Below are 13,207 nucleotides of genomic sequence, written 5' to 3' on the forward strand. Positions count from 1 at the left end.
TTTGATGTTTTAATTTATGTTAAATTACTCTGGAAAATTGACATGTAAAACTATGTTTCTACCCTATATAGATGTTATAAGTCATAAAAACTTTTAAAATGACAAAACATGAAATAAAAGCTTAATGTGTCCCTCATTTAGAATTTATTTGAAAGAAATTAATGACTATTATCTTTTCTTAAATTGTAGACATGTTACTAAACAAGTAATATATCTCAAAATTGATCATTATTTTATGTAAAAGAGGAAAATAAATATTTTGGTTGCTATTATTCATTAATCTTTTTCACATTAAGTTTAAAGTGACAGGTAACATTCATAATGTTGTCAACTGACATTTTTTCATTTGTCTGTTTGTTTGAAGCTTTTGGAAACATGTCAAAAACATTGATGAAATGTTGGAAACCAGTTGAAACACAGTAAAATTCAACCCAATAATATACGACTGCCTTCTCTTCATCCACACTGGGAATTTTCAAGAATTGAACTATGACAATATATCAATTTCTGCTACTGTGTCTACTCTGGGTATGTCTGCCACATTTCTGTTCTCCAGAGATAACGTTCAGAAGGACTCCTGTGCCTCAGCAAAGAATTTTAGGTCCACGCATGCCTAGAAGTGATGGCAAAATTCTGCATCGTCAAAAACGTGGTTGGATGTGGAATCAGTTTTTCTTACTGGAGGAATATACAGGATCTGATTATCAATACGTAGGCAAGGTAAGTCTGTATTGGAATGGCAAATATTTACATTCTTATGTGTTTCATTAAGGACTATTTGGAGGACTTCAAGACCATCATTCTCATAACTTTGATTTTCTCAATATTTCTAAAGCAGTTTTTGTTTATGAAATATAGATTACAATTTGAAGAACTATAGAATTAATGAATATAGAATGATAAATGTAGGAATTCATTTACTAGAATTTTGTCCACTCACTCATGGGTTAAAATACTAAAAATTGCAATTTTCAAATTATATAAAATATATGTAGTTTGCATTGCTGTTGACTTTAGTAAGAAGAAAAAACATGTTCAAGGGTTGTTTAATATTCTATAGAATGATAATGTAAATGTCATTAAATATATGACCTAAGGCCCCCACATTGTTTATTTATAAGAAAACATTTCCTGATATGAGTGTTATTTATTTTCTGAAACCCCACAATGGATACATTTATATAAAGGAAAAATAAATGGGAAGACAATGAGGCAAAAATAGTTTACTTATTGTGATATGATGTGTACAAGGACAAGCTGTCATTCTAGTAAATTATAAAAGTTAGTGAGGAAAATTATTTGTGGTTGGGAATAGAATGAGAAGTGTGAAGTATAAGTGCTGTAACAATAAATGTTTTCATAAACTAAATTGTATTAATTTCCAATTTTTTTTCTTAGCACTAAGTCAAATCAAAATGAGATAATATCTTAAGAAGAATTCACTTTGATAGTTAGTTTTATCATTTCTATGGGCAGTCTATGAAAATATGTCAAATAATAAAGAAAGGTGAAACACATCAACAAAAGGAAGAGAGATACAATCATGTGTTGATTCATCGCATGCTAATACTATAAAATTACAATAAATAAATTATGTGTTCGTGATTTTGTATTAACCTAAACTTTAATAGCTTCATCTAAATAATTAAAAGTGTGCTAAATTATTTTGTAAAATAGATGTTTATTGATTTTAAACACTTTGACACTTTTTTTATTTTTCAATTATTCCATTCTTTTTTAAGTATCTAGTAGTATGGAAAGACGACATTAAAGGTTAAAACTCATATTGACTTTTAGGAGAAAAAAAAAGAAGCGATATTACCAGAAATTACACAGAAGTGGACTTATCACTGGCCTCATCTTATTGGATGCCTAAGGTCAGATGGTTAGAGTAGGTTTTATGATTGCTGGAATAGGCAAGTTTTAGTTTAATAACAGAAACCTGAACCATAGATACTGTAAATAGTTTCCTTTGCTTCTTCCTGGACATAGCAGTTATTACTTATTTGCATCTATTTTTCTTCATCTAGTCCTTAATGAGGATTTAATAAATGTTGGTAAATTGGATTATCCTTACATTATGTACTCTCTCATGATATTCAAGCTTCTTCTTATGCACTTTCATTGTTCTCTCTCTAAAGAATATGAACACATTAAAATCAAGAACATGATATTTATTGCTCTTTATTTCTAGCTGTCATGGTAGAGCTTATTATTTAGTTGACTGAATTGACCTAATCTGTACTGAATTGAATTCCCAGAGTCACCTGATACCACTTGGCTCTTGGTAGAGAAAACTAACGAGAATTTTAAATAACTATGGACAAGTAAAGCTGGCAAATACTTCATATGTGTGCATCTTGATATACAACTCAAATTGTATTCTTTGTTACTGTACTTTACCAGAGCAAATCAGAAAAAGTTTTTAAAAATGTAATCTTTATTATATTCTTTGTCATTACCATTTAGTTCCCTTATACCCCTCTCACCCCAGCAATCACCACACAGTTGTCCATGTGCATGTGTCCTTTCCCTTTTTGCTCAGCCCCTCCTCCCACTAACCCCCTACCTCAGCTGTCATCCTGTCAGGTCAGAAAACTCTTTAATGATGGCAGGCAAAAGGAATTTATGAAATGTGTTCACCAGCTTTTTTTTTTTCTATATAGTATATGCTGGACTATTAGACTAATAGAAATATTTTAGATGCTATAGCTCTGAGTTTACTTCTAATGTACATAGTTTATATTTTTAGCTTATATTTCAAATCCATTTTGTATTTCTATCATTTATTTATGTCCTGATTTTTTTTTTTCAGATTTAATGTTTTATTGATTAAATTATTACATTTGTGCCAATTTCCCTTCCCTCTGCTCCCCTCCACCCGGTGGCCCCCCTCCCTCCAGTTGTCCCCCCCTTTTAGATTATGTCCATTAGTTGTGCATACAGTTCCTCCCAACCTCTCTCCGTCTATTCCATTCCCTCCTACCTTGATCCCCAATTCCTATATCATCTCCCTCCCTTTCCCCATTCCCCCTCCCTGTTGACCTCCCCCCAATATGCTTCCCGTACCCACAGTTCCTCTTCCACTCTCGTTGCCTATTTAGTTTGCCTTTGTTTCATCTCCCTAGCTTCTGTTTTTTTTTTAAACCAGTCCCTTTAACATCTCATATAACAGTGGTTTGGATCTAATGAACTCTTTCAGTTTTATTTTGTCCTGGAAACACTTTCTCTGTCCTTCTATTCTGAATGTCAATTTCGCTGGATAGAGTATTCGTGGTTGTAGGTTTTGGATTTTCATTACTTTGAATATTTCTTGCCAGTCTCTTCTTGCCTGTAGGGTTTCCCTTGAGAAGTCAGCTGATAGTCTAATTGGGACCCCTTTGTACATAATTCTTTTCTTCTCTCTTGCTGCTTTTAAGATTCTCTCTTTATCTTTAATTTTTGACATTTTGATTATAATGTGTCTTGGAGTGGTTCTCCCTGGGTCCAGTCTCTTGGGAACTCTCCTTGCTTCCTGGACCTGCAGGTCTATTCCCTTCCCCAAGTCTGGGAAGTTCTCCTTTATTATATTTTCACTCAATTTTTCAAGTTCTAGTTCATCTTCCTCATTCTCTGGCAAACCAATGATTCTTATGTTGGGCCTTTTATAGCTGTCCCAGAGGTTTCTGATCCTTTCATTGTTGCTTGCCATTTCCTCTCGCTGCATTGGTTGACTGCTTGTTCCTTCTCCATATTCCAGTTTGTTGAAATGAACTCTAGATTTTATTTCCTTTCTTTCTGTCTCGTATGTGGTTTTGTTCCTTTCGTTATGAAAGTTTTTCGCTTCTTTCATATCTTTTTCCTGCTCTTTTGTGAATTCTGTAAGCCACCTGATAACAATGGCCCAGAACTGAGCCTCTGACAGGTTTCTTATCTGTTCATCTGTCAGGTTCTCTATCTGCTGCCTGGTGAGTTGTGTTACCGGTATTTCTAAAGTTGCCTGCCTCATTTTGACAGATGCGTTTTGTTTTCTTGGGCTGGCTGTCGGGGGCAGTGCCTGTGTACGCGTCACAAATCAGCGACCGGCCGGTGCCTGCCTGTCCGCGACCTATTTCGCAGCCCTGTGGTGCTTTCTTTGGGGGCGGGGGTCCAAGATGGATTCACACAGTTATTCAGCTAGGAGACCGGGATCCGTCCTCCCGCCCCCCTGGGCCTCACTGTTCAAGGCGATGCGGCGGCCGCTCTCCCCAGCGCCGGGGTCGAGCACCGCCAGGGGCTTGGCCGCCGGGACTCCCCGCCGGGGTCGCGCACCGCCAGGGACTTGCGCAGCCCGGATTTCTCGCCGCCCGCCGCTCCGGGTGCGACCGCAAACAGCACTGTCCTCTTTAACTCTTACCTGCCCAAATGGCACCGCTGGTTTATAACTTCATATGTTGGACTTCTGTGTAGTTTTATTTTCTGGAATTTCTTGTTATCCTTTGTTTTGAAGTAGTTGTATTCCTCTCTAGTTGTAGAGGGAGACCTAGCGTGTCCGTCTAAGCCTCCATCTTGGCCGGAAGTCTATGTCCTGATTTTTGAAGTAGCTATTTAAAAATATCTCCTGTCTATAGTATAATATATACTTATATTAATTATTTATTATTAAGTATTTATATTGCATTAATAACATAAAATTGGAAGACTTATTTTAGATATTAATATAAATGTGTATATACCAAAAAGGCAATGTGCAATATATAATATTTCAACAAACATACATTGTTATCAATATAAGTTGAGGTTAAGACATATTTATTTCATGAAGTAAAAAAAAAATTAAAATCCCCCAGATATTCTTTCCACCATTACTTCTAATGAATTTTTCCATTCATCTTTCCTCCAGGAATTTTACTTCCAAGTTTTACTTACTTTATTATAGAGGTAGTGATTCAATGTCTCTACGGTAGTTTAGACAAAGGAGTAATGCATGTCCCAATGGCTAGACTATGTAGGAAAATGACGATAAACACTCCGCTGTATTGAGAAATGGATGTTTGGCTCAGGATATTTACAGAGAGACTTACACTGGGGGAATGAGGATGAGACTGAATGGCGTATTCATGAAGGGGGGGAAATTTAAAAATAACAAAAAATTAACCAACCAACTCATATAAAGAATGAATGGTGTATAATTTCTCAACTAAAAACCCATTCCTGCTTAAGGTATTAAAGCATATGAAAAAACCCTTACTTCTCATTGGGTTAAAACAGAAAGTTAGGAAAAGGATATGACAGCCAATCAGAAGACATAAGATGCAACCTTGTTTCTGTCACTTATTTTCTGTCAGTGGCTAAATCAACTGTCTTTTATTGTCCTTCATTTTCTCATCTATGAAATCACAGTGCACGGTTATGTCAGTGGTTAAATATATATATATTGACTTATATGTATTCATTTATATATATGTAACATACACTTAATATGTATATGTATTTTTAACATGGTTATATCATACATGTAGAGTATATGAGCATTTAAAACCTATTTAGGAACATAAAAAGCAGTGCAGAGAGAGAGGCAAAGAGAAAGGAAGCCCAGGAGTTTAATTGTCACTGTCACAACTGTTACCAAGCCAACCAGTAATGAACTCAAAGCAATTCTTTGTTCAGCGTTCAGTAACCAAAAAGCAATTTATCTAATTCCATGAAGTACATTCTAAGCCAATGTTTCAAGTTATTTGGCAAGATAATCGCAATATTGATCTTTAAGAATTTTCCTACAGGATAATACCTATTCCCCTTTTTTCACCTTCCAAAGCAAGGGGGTTTAAAAGTTGAACTTCAAGTAATCCACGTTTGGACTGTTGTTTTCATACTGCAAATCTTCTATACACATATTCAAAATTCCCGCTTTAAGATTTGAGAAACATCATTGTAAACTATTTTTATTAGACTAATGTATTTTTACATGTGTCTTGTAATCACAGGTTCCCATTGCCTGATTCAGTTGTTCTGGGTAGATAATTTAAAATTGTTAGGCTTCCAAATATTCAAATAGATAAATATGACCTTAAACTAGATACTCTTGAATTTACTTCTCACTGTAACAAATATGAAGTTCTAAGTGAATTATTAATTTTATTTACTCCACAAAATCTGTCTGCATTTTAAGTAATTATTGTCATGGAGAAAAGCATGTTAAAAGAAGATTTTAAATCAAAACCAGAGATTGAGAAAAATCCCCAGACACCAAAAAATTAATAATATAATTGGACAACAATAAACCCGATTCTGAATCAGCACAATAAATTAATTTTATCAGGGAAGCAAACACATAATATATATATATATATATATATATTTTTTTTTTTTTTTAAATAACTAGGGTAACTGTCTATATTTTGGTATAATGATAACCTACACACCATCCAGAATCATGAAACATTCACCAGGCTTCCAAGCCATTCAGACCTAATAGTATCTCATTGACATTATCCAAATACAGAATATATATGGCAAACATTCTTAAATTATTGCTTGTAACTCATGCAGAGTTCAGTTGTTTAGCGTTATTAAAAAGTAGAAACCATGTTTAATTATTTAATTTCATTTCCCTTCTGTTGAAGAATTGATGGCTTCCAACAGCTAGACCAATTATAGCTGCTTTTTATTTTAGCAGATTAAGAACAGTGTGGGCATTTATAGTTCTCCTTTCCTCAGATGATTCCCTGAGCTGCCCTTCTACCCAGAGGTACATGGTCCCCCATAGTTTACAACGGCTTTACATGTGTAACCCAGGATGAACCTTCGTTCTCTTTCTTGAGTAACCAGTGGAAACTCTCACCCGGTTCCTGACAAGCTGCTTTTCTTCAGAACCAAGTACTGTTGTTTACACAAACATCTTTCTGGTCATTTGACTTTTAAATAATTCATTATGTACTCTCTGACTCTAAACTGTCCCATAATTTTTATTTTAAATATTTTATTTATTTAATTTTAGAGAGAGAGGAAGGGAGGGAGAAAGAGGAGAGAAACATCAATTGTGGTTGTCTCTTGCATGCCCCCGACTAGGGACCTGGCCCACAACTCAGGCATACGCCCTGACTGGGTATTGAACCAGCGACCACTTGGTTTGCAGGCAGGCACTCGATCCACTGAGCCACAACAGCCCATTATTGAAAATGATGGAATGAGTCAGATTTTTTCCAGTGTATCTCAACACTATATATTAAGTCCTGTCATATTTTCCTACATAACCCCAAAAGGAGCATGTGGCCTCAAAATGCCTTAGATCAGTGGTTTTCCCTGAGTGTGAGTTTGCCTCCTCCAGGGGACATTCATCTACATCTGGAGACATTTTTTTTGTTGTTACAACCTGGAAATGGTTGTTGCATATATTTAACATATATTTAATATATATTATATGCTACTGGCCTCTACTTGACAGAGGTCCGGGTTGCTGTTAAAACTCCTACAATGCACAAGACAGATATTGCCATAGAATTATCTTGTTCTAAATGTCAATAATACTAAGATTGAAAAACCCTGGCCCTAGACCCCCTTAGAATGCCTGAATGTTCTGCATTTTCCTTAAGAGCTTGATTTTTATTTTACTTCTTTCAGGGTTCTTGCTTCTAAATCTGCTCTCAATTATAATCAAGTTTCTTCCCTTCCAAGTTGCCATTAGTATTTGTTGTAGCTAGCTTGGATTTCTCTCAAGAGCAGCTCTTCTTCATATGCCGTTTAATCCTTAAGGCATATATTTGGCTGCTTGAGTCATCCCTTTGTGTAGAATTGTGGGTCTCATATACCCACAGTTAATGAAGTATTTATTCATTCTTTCAATAAATATCTAAAGGACTTTCTAGGTACTAATCTGGTATTATGTACATAATGGTGAAAATATAATTCATCTGCCCACAAAGTACCTGTCTTCAAGAGAAGAAAATTAAAAATTAAGATAGCAGGAAGTTATGGGGTTCTTTATGTCTAAGTCATAGCACAGGCTCCAAAAGCCAGAAACAAAGCAGGAAGCACCAAATGTTCCATGTTCTGTCTCTGAGGCACTTGTGAGTAAGGTGTAAATAAGTAGTTTTAGAATTGGCATTCCACGAATTAATGTTATTAAATGTTGAGACTGGAAAATCAAGCTATAGGCCTTGATTATTTATTTATTATTTCTTTGGAAGTGTTATTAAATTAAAGTTTATTTTTCAATTACAATTTACATTTAATATTATTTTGCATTAGTTTAAAGTATACACTGTAGTGGTTAGACAATCATGTACTTTATAGATTGATCCCCTGATATTTCAAGTACCCACCAGGTAACCATACATAGTTATTATAATATTACTGACTATATTCCCTCTGTTGGACTTGATAGTCTCATGACTATTTTTTTAAACTACCAATTTGTGCTTCTTAATTCTTTCATGTTTTTTTACCCAGTCTCCCTACTGCCTCCCCTCTGGCAACCCTCTCTCTGTTCTCTGTATCTATGAGTCTATTTCTATTTTGTTTGTTTGCTTATTTTGTTCTTTAGGTTTTACATATAAGTGAAGTCATATGGTATTTGTTTTTTTTTCTGACTGGCTTATTTCACTTTAGGACCATTTATGTTGTAGCAATGTGAAGCTTTTATTCTTTTTATGGCTGAGTAATACTCCTTTATTTATATCTACTAACACTTTTTTTATCCACTTGTCTATTGATGGGCACTTGGGCTGCTTTCATATCCTGGCTGTTGTAAATTATGCTTCAATGAACATAGGGGTGAATATACTCTTCCATAATAGTGTTCTAGGTTTTTAAGATATATACCCAGAAGTGGAATCGCTGGTCATAAGGCAGTTCTGTTCTTAATTTTTTGAGGGACCTTCATACTGTTTTCCACTGTGGCTGCACTGATCTGCATTCCCACCAACAGTACATGAAGATTTCCTTTTCTCCACATCTTGGCCAATACATTGATTTATTGATGATAGTCATTATGACAGATATGAAATGGTATTTCATTGTAGTTTTACTTTGCAATTTTTTGATGATTAGTGACGTTGGGAATCTTTTCATATGTCTATTGACCATTTGTATGTCCTCTTTGGAGAAGTGTCTGGCATAAAAACAGACACATAGGTCAAAAGAATATAATAGAACATAGAAATTAACCCACTCTTATGTGGCCAATTAATCTATGACAAATGATACAAGAATTGGACAGATACATGAAAAAGAACGAAACTAGACCACCTTCTTACACCATATGCAAGAATAAACTCAAAATGGATTTAAAACTTAAATGTGAGACTCAAAACCATAAAACTCCTAGAAGAAAACAGAGGCATCACAATTTCTGACATTCCTTTTAACACTTTTTTTTCTGATATGTCTCCTCAGACAAGGGAAATAAAAAACATAAACAAATGGGACTACTTCAAAGTAAAAAGTTTTACCCACCAAAAGAAACCTCCCACAAAACAAAAAGACAACCTACTGAATGAGAGAAGATATTTGCTAATAATACATCTGATAAGGGGTTAACATCCAAAATGGATAATGAAGTTATACAACTCAATACCAAAAGAAACGAATAATCCATTTAAAAATGGACCTGGAATGGGTTTTTCATGTGCAATGCTTCACAGAGAAGGGATTGTTGGAAGTTTCTAGAAGGACAATTTCCAAGAAACTATAAAAGCATGATCTATGAGAGAATAGCCCAATTTTAAACATTCACAAACCTCAGAAATACCTACTGTGCCTACTAGACTAGAATGTATCTCTTCTGCTCTTTATAATATCAGGGCAAGTCTAACCTGGCTACAGTAGGGTTAGGAACTAGAATGGGGAGAAACAGCTACCCTGATTTCTCCACCTCAGCTTTCCTAGGGTGAACTACATCTCAATTAAGCATTGGAGATACTTTGCCCTATATGACAGTTCAGAGAGCTGGAAATGCTCACTTGAATATTTTTAAAACTGTAATGTTGAAACAAAAAAAATTCTCAGGAACTTATTTTAAAATCCCAACATGACCAGAAAACAAAACAAAACAAAACAAACTCAAATATCCATTTAGCTGCTCAATACATAGAGAACTTATTTTAGTGGTGGAATTGGGTCGGAAGGGGCGTTGGTATACACTTATTTTCTATCGTCGTCGTCGGCAGCCGTCCGTCTCGAGAGACGATGGTGTAGCCTCTCAAGAGTCCATCTGCACCGCCGAGAATGGCTGTGCAGTCCGACTCGGGAGCGACACGGCACATGCCTCCTCCCGTGTTGAATCGACATCCTGCGATGACGCTGGAGTGTCCTCTCCAGTGAAGCTGAAGCTACAGAGCCTGGGCAGGGTGATATGGAGGATCTGCTGTTGCCCATGCAGCAGACCTCCCCTCTCTTCGCAGCTGAAGGGTCCAAGGGAAAGACGGAGTCAATACAGCTTGGCTTCAGGTGCGCCGCAGGAGTTGCCGGTGTTGACTACAACGTCAAACCGCCTTAGGGACTCCGGCTCCGGATTTTCTGTCGGGGTTTACTCCCTTAGCCTTTCCCCTGAAGAGGTATGCCGCAAGGCAGCGGAGGTTTTTTGGAGTCAGAGTTTTCCTTCTCTGATGTGCCCTGACTGGAAGATCGAACCAGCGACACTTAGCTCGCAGGCCGACGCTCAATCCACTGAGCCAAACCAGCCAGGGTTGCTATATATATATATACACATATATATATTTGTCCATTTCTGACATTACTATCTTTTGTTTAGTTGAATTTTTTGCAATAAACATTGTAATTCCTTTTTCATTCTTTTTGCCTGTATTTGGAAGGCATTTAACATGAAAGTTATAACACTCTAATTTTAATTTATACCAGCTTAACTTCAATAGCATACTAAAATTCTGACCCTTTAATGGCTCCACCCTTATCCCTGTCTCTGTCACAAAATTACATCTTTATACGTTGTGTCCAAAAACATAAATAATTATTTTACATGCATTATTCTCTTAAATTACATAGAAACAAAATGTGGAGTTACAAACCAAAGTTACAATGCTACTAGTTTTTAGAGTAATTATATTTTAAATGTATCAGTCTTTTAAATCATGTAGAAAATAAAAGTAGGGTTATAAATTGTTATTACAGTAATATTGCTTTTATCACTGCCTATGTATTTATTTACCTTTAAGATCTTTATTTCTTTATACACCTTCAACTTACTATACAGGTCCTTTCGGTTCAACCTGCAGAACTCTTCTTTAGCTTCTTGCAGGATCAATGTAGTCGTAACAAAGTTCCTCAGCATTTATCCAGGCATGTGTTAATTTCTCCTTTAAAGAACAGTTTTGCTGACTTATTTTCTATATGAACCTAATTAATTACAGCTATAAAAATAATGCATCATGAAGCAAAAACACAGTTGGTAATATTAGTTAGGAAAAGTCCTGGAAGAAAATAATTGGGACCATTAAAAAAAATTTCCTGATGAGAAGACATTTAAACATTTCAATGAATATAGACATTGTTCACTGACAGGTAAAGACCACAGAATAAGGTGACCCTGCCTGAACGTTTGCAGGCACCTTTTATACTAACCCACAGCCAAGGGGCAATAACATCATTTTAAATAGAAGCATCCCCTGCAGACTCCTGATATTTTCTAGGCAGAACAGCTCTTGTTTTTTTTTTTAATTCTCAAAATGCATAACAATGTTTATATCCCTGGGTACAAGGTTATTTTAGCCATCAATTATATAGGGAAATATGCTTATGTCCTTAATGCTTACTATAATATTTAGGAAAATCTTGAGTTGCATTCTAGATACCCTTGGTCAAACTTCAAAGTCACCTACTGATGGTTTGAAGATAACAAAGACCGTCAAAAGGAAGAGTCATTAAGATTTTGTAAGCACTTAGAGAACCTATGATAATTCACATTAAACTTCAAGCAATTAGGTAACACTGGTTTAAGCATTTTACATACTAACATATAGCATGTTAATCATATATAGAACTTTTACTGTGTTTTATCTCTTAGTTACTTTTTTAGGAAATTGGCTGTGAGTTTGGGTATAATGTATAAAGTTATAATTTTCCCACTTCAAATTATAAGAAATAGGCTCCCTGTTAGCATTTCAAGCAACATATCAAATATTGACTATTAAAAAAAATGTAAAGGAAATTAAGTATGGGGCGCTCATATAGAAATAATAACCACATTATTTTACTTCTAAGTTCTTATGTGTAGTAGTGATAACAAATATTTACTAAATTCTATGATAAAGTTATTTATGTACTGTTATCAAATATCAAGATCATTCATGTTTATATGTGAGAAGTTCACTTTAGAACCTTCAGTAATTAGAACCAACAACAGCACATGCACAGCGCCCAAGCACATAACCACACTCTATTGCTGATACTACAGTTGGGCAATTTGTGGATGTGTGGGATGCTTGTCGACCCTCCCACTCTTCTCTTTTCTCCTGTGAATTACTAGCCCAGACGTATCATGAGTGTTGTCATCTTTTCTTTCCCGTCACAACCTTATTATTATTATTATTTTTTGTATATTTCTCTGTTATATTCACCATTTTACTAATCCCTCTACCCAGAAGCCTCTTCATCTCTTGTTTCTGTTTCTTCAGTTTGTCACATAGCTTCTTTTAAAATTCACCTCCTCATGCTATGTACCTTGAATTTATTTTTATTGGAATACCTTTAGGTAAGAAGTAATTAAGGATTCATTTTTGGCAGCTATCATTTCTGTAATTATAAGCCCATGAATTCATGAAGACTAGTAACAGTTGGAAGTAGATAGAAAGACTTGGTAACAATAGACTGTAATAATAAAAAAGGACTCAAAAATTAATTTTTCTTTGCCAAATAAATTTAGAAAATTTTACCAATTATTTTGAAATAATTAAATTCAAATATAAATTTTAATCAACAACTTAAGCTTTTGTTTTTCAAATATAAAATTTTTAAGAACTATGATCATTTTATAATGAAGATTATGTGAAAATTGAGTAAATGATTTTTAGCCAAAACTCAAGATAAATCTCTATAGCATAAAATGTATTAAATTACATGAAAATTTGCTCTTTAGAAAGTACCTCAATATAATTTATCAGTAACAGGTGTGTGTTTAATGGCCATGAGGCATGGGGAATTATTATTATAGTATTAAGAATTTCTACCAAAGCCCTCTTCTTTTCTTTCTTCGAGACAATATACAACTATATATTGAATTAAATTCTCTCCC

At 34.9% G+C, this 13,207-nt stretch overlaps 1 protein-coding gene across 2 annotated transcripts in view; it reads left to right on the top strand.

The window, feature by feature from the left end:
- The first annotated feature begins 377 nt into the window (after positions 1–377).
- LOC150008254 (cadherin-10) overlaps positions 378–13,207 on the top strand; it is a 77,366-nt gene continuing 64,536 nt past the window's right edge. For both annotated transcript variants that reach the window (XM_090278896.1, XM_090278897.1), the window contains exon 1: positions 378–720. In XM_090278896.1, coding sequence (XP_090135022.1) covers positions 490–720 — 231 coding nt within the window. In that variant the 5' untranslated portion in view covers positions 378–489. The remainder of the gene's footprint in view (positions 721–13,207) is intronic.

Source organism: Furipterus horrens, unplaced genomic scaffold, assembly GCF_987537825.1.
Source record: "Furipterus horrens unplaced genomic scaffold, mFurHor1.1.pri manual_scaffold_5, whole genome shotgun sequence".
Taxonomy (NCBI): Eukaryota; Metazoa; Chordata; class Mammalia; order Chiroptera; family Furipteridae; genus Furipterus; species Furipterus horrens.